This window comes from Dendrobium catenatum, unplaced genomic scaffold (assembly GCF_001605985.2).
Source record: "Dendrobium catenatum unplaced genomic scaffold, ASM160598v2 fragScaff_scaffold_133, whole genome shotgun sequence".
Taxonomy (NCBI): Eukaryota; Viridiplantae; Streptophyta; class Magnoliopsida; order Asparagales; family Orchidaceae; genus Dendrobium; species Dendrobium catenatum.
The window spans coordinates 6,778,940-6,802,593 of record NW_021318595.1 but is presented as its reverse complement, the minus strand read 5'-3'; the positions used below and the strand labels follow the sequence as shown (position 1 = coordinate 6,802,593).

Genomic DNA, 23,654 nt, shown 5'->3' with positions numbered 1-23,654 from the left:
GGAAGGGAGAGGCTGTGAAGATAGGTGGATCCATAAAGGAAGGAAGAAGTAGTTGAGGAGGGGATGGGAAGAGAAGAGGAGAGGAAGGAGAGCCGGAGAGGGAAAGGCTCCGCTTGTTTAACTAAAAAAAGGTGATAAAATTAAACCAAAAATAAAAAAAATCATATTTCTTTCATTTAGAATATTTTGTATTCTTCTTTAACAAATCAAATCGATAATCAATTTAGATTCAATTATTTTATGCGGACACAGAACATCGTCCGAAGACTAACCATAATACGCCACGTCACCTATGCGCTCGGTAACTCGACAGGATTTGTTCAGTATAGCTCAATACCACCGTTGTTCGGTAGCACTGACATTGTGCATTCTTGTTGGTCTCCGAACAGCGTTCTGCATCCAGTTTCCGCACAGATTAATTTCTCAAATTTGGATCACCTTTCTTTTTTAATTTCTAAAATATTTTTTTAGCACAACTAAAAAGCCGTTTTAACAAGTTACGAGAAAGTTGTCTCAAACATGCGTTAAACTTTATTTGGATCAACTTTTTTCTTACATTTGTTGTAAGAAAAACAATTATTAAAAAATAATGTGTATTTTTAAGAATTTTTTTTCGTCATTAATTTAAATTTTTGCTTTTAAAAAATAATTTTTAGAAATCTATTTTTGAAATCGAATCGGAGAAAGGAGCTTTTAAGAACAAAAACAGAAAAAGCTTAAACTTTTCATATATATAACTATTTTATTTTAAATAAATTACTAATAATAATAATTTTATGTTATTTAAAATTTAAATATTATATACATAAATATAAAAGTTTAAATAATATATACACAAATACATGACAATTATACTATGCATGTAAATCCCCCAATTTAAGAATAAAATGAATGAAAAGATAGAGATTTAAGCGTACTTTCAAAATAAAAACCTATAAACTTAAGTGGATAAGTGTCTTCAAGAGTTAAAGATGATGAATTTTGGCTTCATTTTGAACGGCTTTTTTACCACTTTTTAAAGTGGCTTTATAATACAAAAATTAAGCTGCTTTAAAAAGCAGTAAATTAGTGAAAGAAATGACAAAATTAACCTTCTCACTTCTTCCCAACACTGAACATCAGACTGCCATTAACAATAAGAATAGAAGGAATGCCTGATTAAAAATTCATGGTATACAATGTTGGTTGAGTTCCACAGATAACAATTTTGCATTGGACATTTATAAATATCTAGCTAAGTTTTGTCCCCTCGCATTCCAGATTTAATAATTTACATATCACAACCACCCCCGTTCTAATTTCAATATCAAAAATCTCCTCTAACCACCAAAGTAAGAAGAATATAGAATTTACTTGAATAAACTAATGTAGAAATTATTGAAACCTAGCAGAATAGAAGAAAATTGGCATCAACAGTGGAAGTGGGATAATACTTTCTAACCTGATTTACACCTTTCAATCACCTCCCTGGAAGATTCTGGAACTTCTGATTTCCACAGCCACAGATCTCTTTGCTGCTTTCCAACTAAAAGAGAGCAGATAGTTATATTTAAGCTGTTTAGTTTTGTTGATTTACCGAAGTTGATCTTTGGTCGTTGATCAAGTTAGGAGGTTCGGCAACACCAGCTGGGGTTTCTGGGCGGGGGGTGCTAACGGTAACATTTATGAAATCGTCAGGATTTCCGTCCCATTGTTCAGCTTCAATAAGAATTAAGAAAGCATAATCGTGATTCCAGGAAGAGTTAACGGAAAGAAAAAGATTAATGTGAAGGATACATGGGGTGCTCCACATATCTGTGATGCTGACGCCGGTCTCTGATAGTAGCCAGTAGTCGGCATCCGTCTGAGGCACAAAAATATAGTAGTAATGCAGATGAGTGTTCAGTCATATTGATCAAAATTTGGTTGAGAGGAATTTGCTTTGAGATTAGTGTAATATCAAATTTAATTGATTGATCATATGGAGGATTTAATCTTAAAGCAAATCCAATGATTTTAAAATCGAATGTTCTCTTAGTAAAAAACATAACGTATGTGGAAATATTGGTTAGATGTATCACATTGTACATGCTGCAACTGCGAAGCTATAGCCATAACAACTGTAAGATTCTCATGACCCGGGCCAAATACTCGAATTAACGAGAAGGGAATAGAGGATCGGACGGTTAAATAATTTCTTTAACTTATGCTTAAACAATTAACAAAAACATCAGCGTATACTATGCAATATTGAATACTTCTTATTTATCAAACCAATATTTATGATTCTAAATAATTCTAATATAATTTAAAATGAATATTCCTAAATTAATTACCTCAAAGAATCTTTCATTCTTTCAATAAATCTTTCCTTTCTTCACTGTTAAATCAAGACTTAAAATAATTGGATTCTTCATACAACAATAATATTTTATTCCTTCAATTAGCAAAACAAAATTATATAAATTTACTTCTCTCAATTTAAACAAAAAAAAAAAAAATTAAAATCACTTACACTTTGTCATTAGAAATGAAGAAATTTTCAAACCTAAGTTTTCCCTCTTTTCCCTTCCGACTTTCTTCTTTTACCTTCAAAGGCATTTATACTTTCTTAGACTTAAATCACGGTAGAATTTTGCATAAAAATGAATAAATTTGAAAACCTACATTCTTTTTCATTCCTCATCTCCGCACGATTTCCTCTCGGCACAAAGCTTCTCACACGTTTAGCTTTTACTAGATTGAGTGAAATTAAGATATCTCCCATAAGGATTCGTTACTTTTCAATCCGGCACACGTCCGTTCACTCAAACATTCGATTTGAATCGTTTGGGAGTGCTCATGCACGCATTTGTTCTATTTTATGTCAATTATCTATGAATTAAAATTAAGCAATCCTCTTATTTATTGATTCATGTTTTTGTTAGACCGGTCCATTGTCTAACCGGTCCGACGAGACTAAACCAACGCGCAAAAGGGCGGAGGAGTTCCGCCTCATGTACAGGTCGCGCGAGCCGCAGGTCCACGGGAGCCGTTTTAGGAAGGAATTTTGAGGAAGTTTAGGAGAAAATTTAATGTAGGGACTATTTAGAGATTTTCTTTTGATTTGTCTGCATTGAATACTTTGTTTTCCTAGGATTATGACATATTGAATTTGACTGAAAATTGAGATCTCCTAGATTTAGGTTTTTTTCTTTAGGCTCTAGCGGCGTCTAGAGATTTGGAAGAGATCGATCCTCCTCTCAAATAGAGGATCAATTGTATCTTGTTATTTTTCGTTTCCCTTCTATCAAATAATACAAATTATATGTTGTTTTTGTGGTTTTATGTGGATTTTGGTACAGAAAGCTCGCTGTTTTTCAAAGATAGATAGGAAAAACTTGAGATCTACAAGTGTTTCCTATCAAATTGATATCAGAGCACGTCGATCGAAGGGGAACCAATGGCCGGAACGAAAGTGAAAGTTTTGGAGGGAGAACTTGGGCAACTCAAAGCAAATTTTGAGGAGAAGATGGATGATTTTCAAAATCAAATTGCATCAGTCAATGAAAGGATGGAGGAAAAGTTCGTCGTGGTGGAAGACATGTTGACGAAATTGCTTGAAGCCAAAACCAAACTGGTGACATAGGAAACAAAGAAAACTACCAGCAACCATGGAAGAGACGAGAACCCTAACACGTTTAGGGGAAGGTAAAATCCATAAGTGGAGATCCTTGAGGGAGAATACGGAATGCCTCCTCTAGAACCACTTTCTAGGGAGAAGATGAGCATTGACTACGCAACAAGGGGTGCTGAATTTGTAAGGAGAGGGGATGATTTCGATCTCCAGGGAGCTGATTTTGAAAGAATAAGAGGGTATTTTGATGAAGGGTTTGGGTATGATCATTGGAGGGAAGATCGTAACAATTGGGGAGCACCTCATTTTCAAGGAATGGGAGGATGAGAAAAACTAAAGATGACAATCTTTGAAGGGGAGGATGCGCACTAGTGGATCTACAAGGTAGAAAGATATTTCACCGTCAATGGGTTGACAGAGAAGGAGAGATTAACGGCAGCAGGCCTATGTTTGGAAGGGAAGGTTTTGTCTTAATATCAATGGAGGTACATGCGACAACTCATACGGAGTTGGAGAGAGCGTGCAAGGATGGTTTGGTAGAACGTTTTCGAACAAGCAGGGGAGGAGACTTCTACGAACAGTTCTTCGCCTTAACACAGGCGGGTTCCGTGATAGAGTACCGGGAGAAATTCGAATACCTTGCTAGCCGATTGGACCGCTTTCCTGAGATAGTGCTAGAGGAAAATTTCAGGAAAGAACTGACATCAGAGATCTGGGCAACGGTTAGAGTAATGAGGCCTAGTGACTTGAGAGAGGCCATGGAGCTAGTTCAATTGGTGGAGGATTAGAGGCACCTAGAGAGCAAGATGTGAGGCAGTAGCTCAGGAGGTCCGAACAGGAGGACCACCACCTTTCTAGCACCCAAGAGTCAACACTGAGTGCTCTTAGGGAGACTTCGAAGGAGAAGATTACCGGAGGAAGACCTGGGGAAAACTTCAAGAAGCTCAAAGAAACAGAATTATAGGAGAATAGGGCGAAGGGGATCTGTTTCAGATGTGATGAGAGATATACGTCGGGGCACAGGTGTAAGGACTGAACTCTTCGGGTTCTTATCGTTTGCGATCAAGAAGGAATGGAGGAGGGTGTCGTCTTTCCACATTGCGAACAAGGTGGATCTTTGGGAGGGGAGTATTGTTAGCTGGTCCATTGGACTGGTCCAACCGGTCTGTCGTGCGAGCCGCAGGTCCATGAGAGCCGTTTTAGGAAGGAATTTTGAGGAAGTTTAGGAATAAAATTGAATGTAGGGACTGCTTAGAGATTTCCTTTTGATTTGTATGCATTAAATACTTTGTTTTCCTAGGGTTATGACATCTTGAATTTGGTTGAAATTTGAAATCTCCTAGATTTAGGTTTTCTTTTTTGGGCTCTAGCAGTGTGGGCGTCTAGAGATTTGGGAGAGATCGGTCCTCCTCTGGAATAGAGGATCAATTGTATCTTGTTATTTTCCATTTCCCTTTTATCAAATAATACAAATTATCAACTATTTTTTTTATTTTGTGTGGATTTTGATAGATAAAACTCATTGTTTTTCGAAGATTGATAGGAAATACTTGAGATCTACAAGTGTATCCTATCAGTTTCCTTATCCTTTACTAGTTAACTCCCTATCTCTCTAATCTCTCAAAAATTACAACTACACAATTACACATATCTTACAACAGAACGATTAGCAAGTATGCACATGCTCGTTTGACCGTGCTATATCATTGACTGGCACTAAGCAAGCTCCCATGAGTCAAAGGATAGGTTTCTTATTAGAATAAAAAAAAAACATGTTAAATTGAAAAATCGCTTTCATGAGGGAGGTAGATTGAAGGAGGAAGAATTCTAGACTTACATCAACATCAGATGGAACAATCTTCATCATCCCTCCCATGCAATCCTGTTGTGCATTCAAATCATTATTCATGCTATTGGATTCGTGGAGTTCATGCTCTATTTCATGGTGTTGGCTATGCTCTGGGACCATTTGCAATGCAGAATTCTCTAGAAATTCTGGATTTGATGCAGCTGGAAGCTGAGCCATTGTATTAACAGCATTCATCTCCTCAAATTTCTCCTCAAATTGACTGAAAAAAGATATGAAGAAAGAAACATGCAATGCAAAACCTCAGACATGGGTTTTACGAAAAGATGTCATATTTCATACTTCTAGATGAGGAAAAAGATTTTTAGCGGATTGCTTGGGCATCCATTACCTGACCAAGTAAACATCTATTGCGCCCATGGTGCTTCTAAGGACAATTCTATATCTTCTCTGGGGATACTCGCCAGCCTGAATATGCAGAAGGTTGCAATGAGAGAGAAGTATATTGGGTTCAGTCGGTTATATCTAGTTCAAAAAGATTTACAGACCTCATCAGGATCCGGAACTTCAAGGGTAGTGCCATGAGGTGCTTTTATTGCAATAAGTGTTTCATTCTGATAAAGCAGAAGTGGAAAACAGATAATCATAAACTCCCATGAATAAACAACATTCGTGATTCTTTTGACAGTCAAATAGTAGGGGAAAAAAAAGATAAACTAAAATTGCAATACAAACATGAAAACAGGGCAAGCTCTTGATGTCATCTTCAGTCACATAAAGCCACCTGAAGTTGTTGGAAGAATGTAAGGAAATAGATGAAGAGCAACAATGAGAACCATAGTCAGTCAATATAAAATCCAAGATAGAGAATTTTTCAATCTAATATGCATGATAGGAGGGGAGCTGTTAGGGCACTCACTTTGAACTATTTTCATTTTCACTCAGTTCCCTTATTTGTTGTTGCATTTCACTGTAACAGGACATAAAAGCTCGTATAGTACATAAAACAGCTATAGGTAAATTAAATATGGGAAACACCAACAAACCTAATATGAGCATCTAAGTTGCGCTCTTGCAAACCAAGCTTCTCGACTTCAGACTGGGGAAGAAAATTTAAAGTAAAAAAAAACATGGATTTTTCTGATTCTAATATGCGGATAAATTAGTGAGAACTGGATTTGCAAACAAAGACAAAATGTTGGTTAAGAAAAGGCAACACAAGTACATCCTTAGAAAAGAAATAGTTCGTTTAACATACTTGTAAAACTGAAACACCATCTTCAAAATCACCTGACCTCAAGTCATCAAGTCCCCTGCAACCAAATCAAATGTTGTTGTTTTTTTTTTTTATACGGGACCGGGAAACATAGGAGACAGATGAGCACGGAAAAGAAATCAGGCAAGTATAATTATACTTCCAACGTATTCTGTTTTTAAGTTTCTTCTCGATAAGGCCAATCCCTTCTAAAACATTTGTTATGTCGTATATGCGCCTCTTTTGCACCTACACAATAGGACTCCTCTTAATACTGCTCATGTCACACCTTCAGCATAAAATATCGTTCTTCTCATTACTCAAAAGCAAAGCAAAATAAGTGCAGTCTAACCTCTAAAGTTTCAGCAGCTTTGTTAAGATCAAGAATTCCATCCTGTGCAGTCTTAAGCAAATTAATAAATTTCTTTGTCAACAGGCCTGAAATGGCAACAAAGCATGTTAACAGCACAACTGCACAAGTCACAAACTATCCCCCTCTATCCACAAAAATAATACTATAGATAGATTGCTCAAGAGTTGTTCTATGCTTTCCATATTTGCTCCCAAGTAAACATGCACAGTCCGTACAATGGATAAGTAGAGAAGCATAACGGGATTAAATCCTAACTTCTCATCAAAGAGTGCCCTATAATGTCAATGCATTTAACAAAGAGCGCTTATGTGAGAAAAAAATTTTTTTTCTCGCTTAAACAACAAAATTCACTTTTAAGTTAAGCAATTATGTTAATTACCTAAAGAGCTGTCATAGCGGCAAGTAGTAGCAGGCGTTAGAAGATTGTTAGAAGGAGAACCTGCAACAAAGCATACCAAGATATAGAATGAGAGTGAATAACGTTTAGAAATAATCAATAGGAAGAATTGATCACTCACATAAGAATCCTAACTATCCAATGAAGAATTCTAGGATATCAAGTGCACATTCAAATCAACTTGAACATTGATGAAAATATCTGACAAGGCTAAGAAATAACCAAATGGCATTGCATAAAGCATGAAAAGTTATTTTTACCAGTATTTGACATGGGAGTCTGAGGTACAGATTTATAGAACTTAGCAACTTTGGATCTACCATAGTTCCTTCCTCCTTTCCCTGAGACTGGTGTCAAGAGGGAATTGCTATCTACTTCAGCTTGTCCAGGGCTATTAATCCACTCAGCTGATTCGGCAACATCATTATCATCATGAACAGCTTTTCTTTTTAACTGAATATGGCATGCCATTTTTATCATATAAATATTCAGCAGCTAAGCAATAACCTCAAAACACCAAAAAGAAAGGTGACTACTAATGAAAAAGGGGAAAAAATACAATGCAATCTAAAGAACAACAAATTAAGCTACTTCTAGTGAGTAAAATGTTTCTATGGCTATTTGAGACTTACATGATTCTGTCACACATGCATGAATCGAAATGCAATTTAAACACATCGTCATGAACATTATCATATATTTATCTCATAGATAAGGGTTTGAAGGATAATGTTATAAAAATTGACAAAATTGAAAATAGAATTATAGCTTTGAAGGTTATTGTTGATGTTAAAATTATTAATACTATAAGTACTTATGCTCCTCGAGTAGATTTTGATGTGTTCAAAATTAAAATTTTAGAATGACTTAGAAAAATTAATACAAAATATACCTCTTGAAAAATGAGTTTTTATTGGAGGAGATTTAAATAAACATGTTAGTAAAGAGGCAGAGGTTTTTAAAAGCATTCATGGCGGCTATAAGTTTGGAGCGACTAACGAAGGTGGTAAGATTATATTAGATTTTGCTCTAACTTATGATTTTGTAATTGATAATACTTATTTAAGAAAAAATATGAGCATCTCATCCTTATAAGAATGGATATAGTAAAACTTAGATTGATTATTTTCTCATATGAAAAATAGATTGTTTAGATTACAAAGATTGTAAAATTATTCCGAATGAAAATTTACATATCAAACATTGCTTATTAGTTTTGGTCTTTAAAATGAAGATGCAGAATACGAAAAATAAAGTAAAATGTTGTTCTAGGATTAGATGGGGGCATTTAAAAAATACTAATAAAAATACACTTGTGAGTAAGATTTGAGATCTTAAGATTTTGTTTGTGCATGAGATAGCTAAGTTATATGTGAAAAAATAGCTAGTAATATTAAGAATGTTGCAAATGATGTGTTTGGAATATCAAAAGAAAAAGCCTCTAATAGTAAAAATAGTTAGTGGTAGTTAGTGGTGAAATTAAAATGTGTAAGAAAATATCAAAAATAAAAAAATTTTGTTATAAAAATTGGCTTAGATGTAAAAACTCTAAAAATTGTGAATGATATAAAGAGGCCCGTAAAGAGTTTAAAAAAGCAATATGCGATACAAATATTTTTTATTTTAATGATTTATATAATAGATTCGATACTAAAGATGGTGAAATATATATATATATAAGTTAGCCAAACAAAGAAAAAAGGAGTAATAAGGATTTAGTTCAAATGAAGTGCATTAAAGATAAAAATCAAAAAGTGTTTTTTTAGAAGAGGATATTCAACAAAGATTGATGAGATATTTTGCTAAAGTTTTTTTAATAAAGATTGCGAAATTACGATTGACTTTAGTGACCTTAGCACTCTAAATGAAAATAGATATTTTTAGTTTTTTCAACGTATTAGTAAAACTGAAGTTAGGGAGAATTTAAAAAAAATAAAGTGTGGAAAAACTATTAAACCTGATGATATTCCAATAGAAGTGTGGAAATGCTTAAGAGATGAAAGAATTTCTTGGCTTACTAAGCTTTTTAATATTATTTTGAAGACTAAAAAGATGATAGATGAGTGGTATGTTGATTTCTCTTTTTAAGAATAAAGATGATGCACAAGATTATATAAATTATAGAGGAATTAAATTGATGTGTCATACTTTAAAACTTTAGGAGAGTTATGGAGCATAGGTTATGACGTGATACTAATGTTTCTCAAAATTAATTTGGATTCATGCCAGATAGGTCTACTAGCGAGGCTACACATTTATTGAGAGGTTTGATGGAGAAGTATAGAGAGAATAAGGAGGATTTACATATGATTTTTATTGATAAGAGAAAGCATGTGATAAAGTTCCAAGAGAAGTGCTATGGAAAGTTCTAGAAATGAAAGGGGTTAATAATGATTATATTCAAGTCATTAAGGATATGCATACATAAGTTGTTACTTATTACAAACACAAGGTGGTTTGACCAAGTATTTTCCTACTGCAGTTGGATTACATCAAGGATCAACCTTAAGCCCGTATCTTTTTGCTTTAGTCATGAATGTTCTACTAGATATTTGCAAGAGGAAGTATCGTGGTGTATGCTTTTAGGTGATGATATTCTTCTAGTTTATAAGAATAGAGAGAGAGTTGAACGTAAACTTGAATTATTGAGGTCAACCTTATAGTTTAAAGGTTTTCTTTTGAGTATATCTAAAAACGAACACATGAACTGCAATTTTAGTAGTAATACATCTAATGAGGGTTTTGTAACTTTAAGCGATCAAGTCATCAATAAGAGTAAATGTTTTAGATATCTTGGTTCTATTATTCAAAGTGATGGTGAAATAGAAGAGGATATTATTAGTAGAATTCAAGTTGGTTTGTTGAAGAGGAGGAATGCATCGGGCATGTTATGTGATAGAAAAGTATCACTCAAACTTAAGGAAAAATTATATAAGATTGTGGTAAGACCTGCAATACTTTATGGCACAGAATGTTGGCCATTAAAAGAGAAGCAAATATTAAGTGTTGCAGAGATGAGCATGCTCGCATGGATGAGTGGCTTTACTCTTATAGATAGGATACGAAACAAGCATATACATGAAAAGGTTGGAGTAGCTCCAGTGGCAGATAAGATTAGAGAGAGTCGCCTTAGATGGTTTGATCACATAAAACGGTGGCCCTCCGATGACCCAATTAGGAGAGTAGATATATTAGATTTGACCAATGTTAAAAAAGGTTGAGGTAGTCCAAGAAGACTTAGTTAGAAAATATTAGAAATAACTTTTCTTTATTAGATTTAAATGAGAATTTGACTTAACATAACACAATGGAGAAAAAGAATTCATATAGCCAACCCCACAGTGGGATAAAGGCTTGATGTTGTTGTTTGTTGTTGTTGTATCATGAACATTAGCATAGTCCCAACTATTTGGGATTGGCTATTATACAAATCCTTCTCCATTCTCCCAATCAAAAGTTGCATGAGGTGTTAGCACTAGTCTATGTTAGAAATCCTAAGCAACTTCTAGCCATGCTACCATGTCACCCCAATTTCATTTAGTTCATTCCACATTTATTCTATTTATACTTCTTGGTGGTTCATCTCCTGCTCAAAATTACATAAATCAATGAAGTCTATTTTCTATTATTTTATCCTCAATAGGAGCAATTCACATCATTCCTCTAGTATAATGATTACTAACTCTTCCTAGCTATGCTACAAATCCATCTCACATTCTTATTTCAACCACTCAATATGTTCATTTAAGTTATATATTTTATATATTATGAGTTATTTTGAGAAATATACTTGTATAATGATGTACAAATGAGAAACACAATTGCATCATTAGACATCACATACAATATATAGAAGGCTATATAAATATTTTTTCTTCATTCATTCACTCAAGGGTTGCAAGAAATATTAAGCATAGATCGTGTAAGCCTTTTTGGGGGACCTCTAGCCATATTACTATAAGTCTACTGATATTCCTCTTTTACACAACTTCCAACCATGTTAACATAACCTCAACAATCCTCCTTCTAAACCGTCCACATTCAATTTATTTAACCACCATGTTAATACATCTATTGCAATCCATTATAAATGCCCAAATCACCTAAATTTACTTTCCACTAACTCATGTTCAACAATGTGCTGAACATCTCTATAATATTATCAAATATTATCATTTTTAACTCTATAGTTTCTAGTTTTATAGCACATCCATCTAACATTCTCATTTCCAATAGTCAACCTAATTGTCAATGACTTCTTTGTTGCCCAATATTTGCATCCATAATTCATAAACGATCTAACTGAAACTTTATAAAAGTTAGCTATAGCTTTACGTGACATTCTTTTATCAAGTGGTCCATTTGAAGCACTTCTATTTTACTTACCAACTTTTAACTATAAGAACTTGAGTCATTACTATAGTCATATTTATTAAAAAAATCTACAATATGCAATTATATCATGCTTAGGTACCATGACTCCTAGTACTAGGAATAATTATCAAAACAAATATGCTAAATTGCATGTCTTATGCTCAATTGTAATTCTACTGCAAAGCCTATTATCATTTAAGAAACAAATGAACTAAATTTCTAATAAATTGCTACATAGCTAAGTCTGCAATACTTGACCTTCAACCCAAATGAACATATCAAAATCCAATGCTTTAAAGCTTGAAAGAAGGTCCAAATAGTTTAGGGCAGCGGCAAGAAAAATGATAGCAACCAGCATTTAAAAAATAAGACAAAAGCTTCACAAGCAATATGATGAAAGAGGTCATAAGAACTAGGAATGACAATGAAAATCTAACAAGCAGTGTCACGAGCAAAACAGCTATTAACTATCATAGAGAAACATTAAATATATATATATATAGAAATCAACTCAAGCAAAAGTTATATGGCCTTCTATTAGCCATTAGTGACTAGAATTAGGGATCATGAAAATCATGTGCACAATTGAAACTTCAAGTAATCAACAAAAAGCTAAATTGAAATGAATCAAACTAATCAAAATCCCACATTCAACAAATAAAGTATATATATATATATATATATATATATACATGCATTGTTGTCGTACACCCATGACTATTTATACAGATGCCAGTTCGAAGGTATCATGTAGGTTATGTTTGGGTCGAGCGAAAGTAGGAATCATTATCTCCTCTCTCGGAACAATCAGTTCAAGGGACTCGCTTAAGAGCTAAGAAGGAGCTTAGCAATGGAGCACAACAGACTAGCTTAGGCCATCACTTCTAAGCATTCGCCCACCTCGACGAGGGCGACCTCAAAAATTCCTCTCTCAATCAGGCAAAAATATAAGGAGTGTAATTTAAACCATTGTCTTTTTTTTTTTTAAATTAAGCATATGTAAAACTCAATACGATGAGCATATTCATGTTGGACAAAATTCTGCATATCATCGATTGAAAATATATTATCACAATTCACAACAAAATAACATGAATTCTTCATATCTGATTTTTAGATAATCATATATAATTTTAAGCCCAAAATTTTCACATAAGCCTTGAGCCATAGCTCTAAACTAAATTTCAAAACTTGATTTTACCACTACTATATGTTTCTTACTCCTCTTTGTAATGAGACTACCTTCAAGAAAGGTACAATATAGTTGTTGACCTATCTCTGATTGATCAAGCATAGTCCAGATTTGTATAGATATCCAGCCTAAGTTCTTTATTTTCCTTAAACAATATTTGACTTCTTGGTGTGGCCTTTATATGATGATAGATCTAATGGAAAGAATTGATTTAGTATACCTACTGCAAAAGCAATATTTAACCTTATGTAGGGTAAGTAAATGATTCTTCAAACCAATCTTTAGTACCTTTCTCAGTCTATCAAACTATTGTTTGACTCTTCACCCAACCTAAAATTGGGTTCAATAGGCAATTTAGCATCCTTGATGCCTAGAGTAACAATTTCTTTCAAGGGATCCAACACATATTTCTAGTGAGGCATAAGTAGGACTTCTTTGAAATATGCTACAACAATTCCCAAGATATATTTTAGCCTCTAAAATTCCTTAATCTTAAACTTGTGCGTAGGAGCTTTCTTGATGGACACTTTACAACAGTCATTTCATGTAATCGTAATGTCATCTACATCGCAATAGGTTAATAGTTTCTCCTTTTGCAATATGTTTTATAAAGAAAGTATGATCACCTTGACTTTTACATGCACCCCATTGTCAACATGCTTTTATTAATCTTTCAAATCATGCTCCAGGGGATTATTTTAAGCCATATATTACTTTTTATTACTTGTATACCGTATAGCCATTAAAATCATTGTCAAATCTGAAAGAAGGTTCAAAACACACCTCATCTTATAAGTCTCCACAAAAGAAAGCATACTTTATATCAAACTTAAATATATTTCAATTGAAAATTAAGATATGCGATGAAAGAATTATTGAAATATACATTTTTCCATATAAGAAAAGTTTCTAGATAATTTAATCCACATGTTCGGGTATATCCTTTTGTTAGTAACCAGCCTTGATATATTTCTAGGGACCATCAACTTTGTATTTCAAGGTGTACACCCATTTACATCCTACTGGCCTTTTCCTTTCTATGAAGCCAACAACTAAAAGTGTTCAATTTGCTTCTTATTCCCTTAGTTCCTCTCTCATGGGCTTGCTCATGATTCTTATTTTTTATGTGGTTACTGTAGATTTTGAGGAATGCTAACAAAGTTAAATTTAACAAGAAAAATTTTTGTAGACTGGGTAGCCTATGGAAGGAAACATTGAGAGAGAATACTGCATATATCTTCTAATCTTTTTTTATCACAATAAGGGGCAAATCCATGTTGGTCGAACAAGATTACCATAAGTAGAAGGGAAGTGAATTCAATACTTGGTTTGAACTCTTTGATCTCCTCAAGCCTTAAAATTGACAATTTCTTCCCGAAGTAGACATGGATTGATGAATTAGTGACATTTAGTTCAACCATGCTTTGTTCAATAAGAATGTTTTCAGATGTAGTTTACATAATAAGTTTTTTGAGGTGGTTTCAAACAAGGTTCAACAAGAATGCTTTTGGATATAGTTAAAATAATAATTTTTTTAGGTAGTTTCAACTTTCAAAGAAAGTTTCATGAATATTTTTAAAAGTAAACATAACGAAAAGTTGATGATTAATAATGGGAGTATTATCAAGATAAAAAAAAATTCATTTTCCTCCTTTGCAGTATCTCCCACCGCACCGAAAATAAATGAGTCTAGAATGTACGTTTCATTTTCATAAAAGTCGCATCCATGGAAATAAAAATTTCTTAGTTGTTGGATGATATTACTTTTATCTTTTTTTTTATGTGTGAGTAACCAATAAATACACATTTCAAAGCTCTAGGAACGAATTCTCCTTTATCATGTGCATGAATATACACAAAGGCGACAATAAAAAATTTTACTATGAATATTCTCAAATGTGTTGAAATCCAAGCAAAATTTGGAGAGCTTGCCATAAAAATTCTATCCCTAAGACTCAAGATTAAATCTCATTAAGAATGTGATCTTTAGAACGGCTTTTTCACAAAAAAATACTTTAGGAATTTTATTTTGAAGCAAAAATGTATAAACAACATTGAGAAAATTTATATATTTTTTTCATTTAGCCGCTCCATTTGTTGAAATAAAAGGATTCAAGGATAATCCCTTCTTTTATGAATGAGGATGACTTTGGCTGAAAAAATTTTAATGTTAATGGAAGGAACTCTTCTAATATGAACTCTAAATTAGGTGCTTTTTATTTCATAAAAGATGGGAAAGATGCTAATTAGTTCGTATTTTTCTTTCATAAGAAATAACCAATTAATACCAACTTACCAAGTGTAATCATCAACAAAATATACCAACCATTTAGGACTATAGACATTCAGAATTGCGCTAATGTGTACTAAGGAAACGGGACCAAATGCACTAGTATTATTTGATGGATAAGATTGAAGATGATATTTATTAAACTCGTAAAGATCATATTAAGATCTTCCAACATCATATTTTTAAAAGAAAAAGAAAACAAAATTTTAAAAAGATCAATAGGGAGAAGACCAAGGAAAGGTATTGAAGCCAAATGTCAATTGATTAGAAGTTGGAAGGTTTTGACAAGCAAGAAAAGGAATAGTCGATTTCATTTGTCAGTACACACTTCTGCAAGATAATAGTCGAATCTTCTCTATAGTATTATCAAATCATCCTCCCCGTGAACTAATCTTAACAAACACAATGAGAAGAGAAAAAAAGGTTATTTAGCATTTGAGGTCTATGGTGAGTTATGAACTAATATAAGATTATTAGAAAATGTAAATCATTCTTAAATGAAAAAGGGTTTATATGTATTATTTCTTAGCTAGCAATAATTATAGATGAGCCATTCACAATAATGATTTTTTTTATTACCATTGCATGGATTATAAGCATTGAATTTGATTGAATAATGAGTCGTGTGATCAATAGCATTTGAACCTAGGATCCAAGAATTACTAAGGGTAAAACCTGAAGCACTAAAAACATAAGACAAAGGGTTCTCAACAAGTTAATATGTACCAGATGATGTAGCAATGGAGTTGAGAAGATCACAAAATTTTTCAATTTCTTTTGTCCTAAATCTCCCATTCCTAAGAGTCAAGTTTATCATAAGTGACCTATTACCATTAAAAATGATGGCTCGACTTTGTCGACAAAATCTCCCATTCCAACTAAGAACATTGCTTTTCCTATGAAGCTTGTAGCAATTATCCATCATATGAACTGATTTTTTGCACTATGTACATCAAATTCCTTCTTCTTTTAATAACTTTGTATCATTTGATTTGTTGATTTGTCACAAATTTTTCCCTTTACACTCAGTCTTTCAACTCTACGGTCATCGTGATTTAGCCATCTATGTTCCACAAGTCAAGCTTTACACTCTCACTCCCCTCCGAATAAATTAGGATACAAAGTTCAATAGGAGATGGTAAACACTCTTTTTGTAGCACTTGTATTCAAATGTACATAAAATTCAAAAATTATCTCCCTTTCAACAAACTTCTTTAGCATTACAGCATCATCATTGTATTTCATCTTAATATTTTAGCAAATTTCAAGCCAAAACTCTTCAATTAATTATAGTATTCTATGAAAAACGAGTATCTTATTTTGTTGTCGATATCCACATTTTGATTTCGCGGATCAAATTGACACTTTGCATAATTGCATCTTTTAAAAAGTTTGATAAATGGCTTCTCAAACTTCCCAAGCAACAGTAAAGAACGGGCAATGTACACCAATTTCTAGCTGTATAAAATTCCCCAATAATGACATGCTCAAGGATTAGTCTTCCTCATTTGAAGATTATACATTAGGTGTTATAAATCTAGCCATGTTTTGATACGGTGACTTAGCTTCCATCTCCACTTTAGCAATAACTTCATAATTTGTGGCAAATAGAGATATTTTATTTTGTTTGACCAATAAACTTAGTTAATATTTCCACGCTCCTCAAAGGACTAACTTATTGATGATTCCTAAACTATCCAATTGATTTTCAAAAGTTTCATAAATTTGAAGGTTAAGTAAACAAAGATAGGACGTTAGAATTAAACAAATGTTGATAAAAGAGCCCTTGGAAGAATTTTAGATCCAAAATCTAGACAACAATATAGGTTGACAAATAAATCAACAATGTTGATTGCTTAGACGAAGGATAGCGGACAGAGAGAGGGAAAAAAGCTGACATTCTTGGTAAATAGAGAAATTGAAAAGAATTATATCGATTCAACTTGAAGGTTCCCCAAAAAAACTGTTTTTTTTATATAACAACGAACAAACAAACCACATAATTCTAATGAACAAAGAGAACAATAGTAGAGGCAACTAAGGAACTAAATAAATATAGCAAATAGAAGGAATCATATAGCAAATGGACTAGATCTATAATAGAACCTGCTTTGATATTGCGACAAAATAATAAAACAAAAGTAGAAGAAAGTGTGGAGGATGGAGGAATCAATTCCTATCGTAATTTCTTCGTGTATAGGTGATTACCTTTCTATCATTATTTTTTTGAGGGAGAATGTTGACCTCCTTGTGCATCCCACAGTTCAATCTAATTGAGTACTAAGCAAATGCCAAGAAATGGTTGAGGAATTGTGCAAAATCAGCTTCAAATGCATCACGCATTTAAAAAATAACTCACCCATCACTCAGCTTGTGAAACAACCTACACTATTAGGCACGGAACATCGAGATTATTAAGAGAGGACCTTCATGACTGATACAATCAAACATGATGAAAACAACAAACAAATAAAACAATGCCACATAAAATATGGTTTGAAATGACTTGATCGCAATCAGCCATATCTTGCTCGATTCGTAAAATGGATTGTGCTAATGTGTCCAAAACATCGAAAAGAACACCACTAGTGCCCGATTCAATGTACAAAAAATACAAGAAATACACTTGTGCAAGGAGCAATGACACATAATCAACATGTTCAAGCGACAAAAACTTGCAAAAAAGAGTCAACATGCACACAAAATATTCAAAATCAATCAATTCTCAAATCCCCGTTGAAATCCTCTTTTCCCAAAAAAATCTAGCTCTTATCCCTTAAATCAACCTCGCATAATATTGCAGCATAGTTGAAATTAACCTATTTATCCAATCCATGGTTTTGAAAACCATACCAAATCAACCAGTTAAACCATAACCCAGTTATATAGCCCATTCGGTCCACCTTAAAAATCGACCAATCGTGGAACCGGTCACGATTTTTAAGAACTGGCTAGTCCAATAAATATCATGTTTAAATAATTAAATATATGAATTTAATATAAAAATTTTAATTAAATAATAATTAATAATTATAATATGAATTTAACATATAATTTAAAGTTTTTGAATTTATCGAAACATATAATATAAATTAATAATATTTTATATTAAATTTAGCATAAATTAGTAATAATTTATATTAAATTTAGAAGGTTATATATAAACTAAATTTATTTTTAACCATAAATTTATATCATTATATAGTTATTCTATCATTATTATATTATTTATTTTTATTTAAATAATTATAATATTTATTATGTCATCCGATTCAACTTTGGTCAAACCGTTAAACCGTAAACCTCTCATTTTTCCGGTTCGACATCCGGTCCGACTTTCACAACCTTGATCCAATATGACCTCACCTCTTTTAAATAAAATTTAGAAAAGAAGAGAAAATAAAATCCTATTTCGTCTCTACTCGGACCATCATTCATGCATCTCTTCATGCCTTCACCTTCCTTTGTATCCCTCTCTTTCTATTAGCTCCTGAAATCTTGTTTTGCTCCTCCCTCCTCTATTTAGGCTCACATATAAGAGCCCTACCTTCTCGATTACAACCTGAAACCCTCAGGTGACCCAAACAACTCATCTCTCATCCTAGCTCAACACACATTAAGATATGATAAGAACTAAGAGAATTTGTTGAGCATTTAATTTTATCATTTCTACTAAATTCATGCAAGTCTAAGAGAACCTATAGTAGGAAATAGGAATATATAATATTTATAGGATGGAAGATAAGTATAGGATTACTTGTAACTAAGCCAACTCGTATATTGATGAGTTGGCAAAAATGACTCCATGGATCAATGAAATGAATGTGAGAATGAAAAAATCTTAAGGTCTTGGATGTAAGGCTGGCAGGCATTACCATCAGGAGAAGGGGAACCACAAGGAGCTATAGCAGGCAAAACTCTTAGAGCAAAGAGGTGGGTGAATGCCAGACAAGTGGAGGCAATATCTATTAGAGGCAGGGCCTATAGGGGGTAAATGTTAGTGGAGGCATTACTTATCACATAAGCCATGTTACTTTATAAAGCTTAAAATCAATTAGAATCAAGAGGATCCTTTTGCCTTAGCTAATGAAATTAAAGTCCTGCTAGAGTACAAATATTCAGATACCTATCCTCCTAATGCTGAATTGGCATACTAATGAAAACCTATAAGTTAAGAAAATAGAAAAAGAAACATACTGCATTGACCAAAAATACTTTATAGAAAGTCATATTAAAAAATTCTTAGCATTTTTTAGAACCAATAACCATCACAAAAAATGTGTAAAATATTCATATTCCTATTGTTAGAAATAAATTTATGCTAGCTTATAGCCACAAAATTACTCAAGATCAAAACAAACCAAGAATCAAGCCAAATAAATGCAAGAAAAAAAAAACAGGGGAATTTTTTATTTATAGGGTATACAAAGGAGGGCTGAAAATAGAGTGAGGTGGGATGAGAGAAAAGAAAATATTGAATTGTGAAGACTAAGGCCTAGTTGCTTCAAGAAGACAAAGCAAGACAAGTGCCAACTCAAACATGACTCAAGATTCTTTACTTGTTCTTAATTACATATGTTGATTCCGAGCCACATGTGGGTAGTGCTTATTTATAAGACCAAATGACGTGTTACTTTTATGCTTCTACTTCGCAAATAATAGGCGGACGATTATCATAGCAAGAAAGATTACCATCAATCCTTCAATTACTCAGTTGGCTAAATAAAGTTATAATTGTTAAGAAAGTGACACACATCCAACAATTGCCACCACCATACCCACTGTCAATAGATGTGATTATGCCAAAGGGTATTTCGTAATCACTAAGTCATACTCCAATAACTATTTATGCATGGAGCAAAGAACGAGGGATAGTAAAACACCTTGTCGCACATTGTCTCCCCATCTTGATCAATCAAGTCAACCTAATTGAGTTGCCACCCAAGCGTAGATTTACTTCGAACTTTTGCTACCATAAAAGACTCCATAGGACTTTCTCTTAGAAGCTATCAATGCAACAAGTATTGCATAGGCTTATGCAATGATTTATGCTTAATCTTCAATCTTGCAAATAGTTATGCATGGAAATAAAGAGATATTTAAAAGGAAATCAACATCACAGTAGGAGCAACATACAGACATGGCCAGCTAATCAAGTTCATTATGTATTCACTTTCTACTTTTTCACTTATGTTATAATATGCCTTGAAGTGAGTACCAATACAAGTACGTCGAACTTTGTGAGGAAAAACAAAAAGAACATAGCTTAAAGTGTAAATGCTGACACAACGAACAAAAAAGATCAAAGACACCATGAGTGCGCAACAAAATTCAACTCCAATAACAAATCCTTGAAAACCTAATAATCTTGTGGAACCAGTTGACTCGAGAGCAACTCCTCTATCTCAATTCAAGCAACTTATTTTCAATTACATGTATAATCTGCATGCTGCCTAAAAGGAGAAGTAATACGGATGGAATTATTAAATTTTGGATTGATAACTCGACGTCAAGGATTAACAGATATTCACAAGACCTAGGAGACATCTAGAGGCCAAATTTACATTTAACCAAGCGTAGCACTAGATCTACCCAGCACAAGACTTAAGAGTAAGACTACGCAGCACCACCTGCCTACCAATCCCAAAATTAGCAAATAAGCCATACGAGTTGGGAGAAAACGACCAATTCCGCACCTGATCAAACAAAAACGAAACGGAAAACAAAAAAAAAAGCATAAATGCAGCAGCGCAAGCAATCAGCTCCAGACATTTCACTAAACATCAACAAACTCCGCACAAAAACTCACTGGAGTCTTAATGACAATGGCCTCCGCGACCTCAGCAGTGGCATCACGGTGATTTCTCGCCGGCGAGAATCGATGGTACTCATCAGGGGAAACAAAAGGAGGTCTCGATGACGAGAACGGAAGGTTATGTTTCAGTGGATGGAAGATCTGCGCCGGCGGCTGCGTAGGTCGGTTTCCCGCTCCTCGGCCGCCGGACATGTAGACCAAACAGATTCTCCGCCAGATTCTAACAGAAACCCCCGATCTTACAGCAGCAAGCTGAAGATCCGAGCGCAGGCGCAACCCAAGCTAAAACCCTCGTTTCCAGTAGGTTTCTAGTGCGATCTAAGGGCGGCGGCGATCTGGATAAAATCTCAAGTTCTGCTTCAACCGATGCCGATCAGCAAAGCGAAGACCGCCGGACTAGGGTTTCTATCAAGGATCTGCAAGTTCGTAGAGGCGGAGGAGAAGGGAGGGAGAGAGAAGGTTAAAAAGGCGGAGAGCAGAAAACGAGGGAAGCGAGGGAAATTATAGTTCAGATAGAATGGAGGGAAGCAGTGAGAGAATATTGGAAATTAAATAAAGCAACTGGAAATTTCCTACTATAAGGCTTTATATATATATGGAACGTTCGGTGTGGTAGAATCACACGTGAGGAATTTTTTTTCCTTTTTTTCTTAATTATGTTTTATGAATATTCGGAGTGCGGACGGCCAAGCGGCGTTCGAATCGGCGATGCGCGCCCTTTTGGTCCTTCCTCGCCATTATTCATTTTTACCGCCGAAATAAACCCTAGTGGAACTATATAGCTAGCGCTAAATAATAAATATTAAAAATATGAGGAATTTATATCAATAATATTTAAAAAAAAAATCCATTTTTATATTAATATTTAATAGTTTATTATTTATAAATGTAATACTTGAATTTTTAAACATAATTAATATTTTTCATTAAATAATTAACTTTTATATCATCGTAAATATCTCATAAAATTATCAACTCTTTTATCAATGATATCATTTTTATGCGGTATATGTTGCATAGACCCAATCCAACATCGATTAGCTCATCACTTACGTTAGCTATTTTTACTTTTGAGTTAGCATAAACGGCCCCAATATAATATGATATATTGAAGTTGATCGCATCATGTCGAAGCCATGAAGGTGACCCATTTACCAACACCTAGTTGAACGAATTTTTCTTATTTTATTTTTCAATATTTATACTATGGAGCATCTACATCATCAAATAGCGGTAATCATAAATATTTTCATTATCATTTATGTTCACTTTATTCATGAATTGCTGAATGTATGATTTGAAATTGATTATAAAATATTAGATGTTGCCAACCATCTTTTGAATTATTAGCAACTAGTCTTCTATTGTTTATGACTTTTCAACTCCTTTGAATAGTGGTGGTTTTAGCTTATGAAACATATATATATATGCTCATTTTCTTCGTTCTCTTTTATCCCAACTTGTTTACTTTGGGCATCGCTTATCAGTTGGGCTTTCAAGCTGGCAAACAGCATCAATGTATCAGAAATCATTGGAGTTTCCTCTACACTTTATTCATCGGGCACATCTTGATCATTCGAATTCATTTGGGCAATTGCATGATTGTCTTTCTCGACATATAATAATTTCATCACACATGTATATATTATGAAAGCAAGCAAACTTAATCAATTTAAATAGCTCTAGTTATAATATAATGCTTCCACTAATCATTGCTCTAATTTTATTTTGTGATGCTCCAAAATTTAATTTGGAAGAATTATTGATTTAGATATTCTAATCATCTATGATGGCCACTATTAATCAGCCATATAAATTAATAAATATCGTGGAAGTAATCTTCCATTTTTTGTTTCATCAAAATATATATTTTAATTCCAAAAGAACCATTTACATGAGTTATGAAAACATCTTTTAAATTATTTTATCTTAATACATTAATGACTACAATAAATAAACATTAAAAAATTAAAAGAGACACCTATCTTTAGGATTTGATCGGCCTCACTCCACTGAGTCATCACCCTTCCTTGAAATCATGAAAATTTACTTAATGAGCATAAGCCTAGTAGGTGCCAAAACTTATCACTACACCAAATGTAAGAAAAGTATAACAATATGTATATAATCATTCAAGTCATGTTAGTACTATGTATTTTATCAATTCATGTAAATAGAATGAATCGCAAACAATCATAATCATAGAAATGATTGATAATCATTGACTCAATTATAACACAATATCCTATGAAATACTATCATATGAATCGTTGAAGCAATGTGGTTATGCCTTTATTATATCGGTTGTCAATGTTGAATAGTATTATGAATGTCATTCATATGCTCTATTATGTTCTTGCTTATTAATGTATATCCTTATGCATGTTGTGTCATATTATGCATACAACATGTACATATTCTAATGTATCATATATTTGTATTATTATGCAGCATGTTGATGTATCATAACATATATTATATAGCTTATGCATGTTTATGTAATTTGTAATCATCATATAATGTATGCACGGGACATTCAGCTAACCATATGGTGTT

The 23,654-nt window shown here is 33.3% G+C and overlaps 1 protein-coding gene across 1 annotated transcript; it reads right to left on the bottom strand.

The window, feature by feature from the left end:
- Window positions 1-1,129: 1,129 nt before the first annotated feature.
- On the bottom strand, window positions 1,130-21,656 carry LOC110100101 (transcription factor E2FA). Its single transcript, XM_020827499.2, has 14 exons — window positions 21,093-21,656; window positions 7,688-7,880; window positions 7,410-7,469; window positions 7,010-7,095; window positions 6,818-6,906; window positions 6,661-6,715; window positions 6,449-6,501; window positions 6,322-6,372; window positions 6,138-6,186; window positions 5,951-6,016; window positions 5,794-5,870; window positions 5,433-5,664; window positions 1,777-1,843; window positions 1,130-1,698 (listed from the first exon to the last, which is right to left on the bottom strand). The coding sequence occupies exons 1-14, from the start codon at window positions 21,288-21,290 to the stop codon at window positions 1,559-1,561; spliced, it is 1,416 nt and encodes a 471-aa protein (XP_020683158.1). The 5' UTR covers window positions 21,291-21,656; the 3' UTR covers window positions 1,130-1,558.
- Window positions 21,657-23,654: the final 1,998 nt, after the last annotated feature.

Excerpts from the sequence above, each read along its gene's own strand:
- LOC110100101 (XM_020827499.2), bottom strand. The coding sequence starts at position 21,290 with ATGTCCGGCGGCCGAGGAGCGGGAAACCGACCTACGCAGCCGCCGGCG. Across the intron at positions 6,373-6,448 it reads AACTTAGATGCTCATATTAG|TGAAATGCAACAACAAATAA; the intron begins GTTTGTTGGTGT and ends GTCCTGTTACAG. Across the intron at positions 1,699-1,776 it reads AGATATGTGGAGCACCCCAT|CTGAACAATGGGACGGAAAT; the intron begins GTATCCTTCACA and ends TTCTTATTGAAG.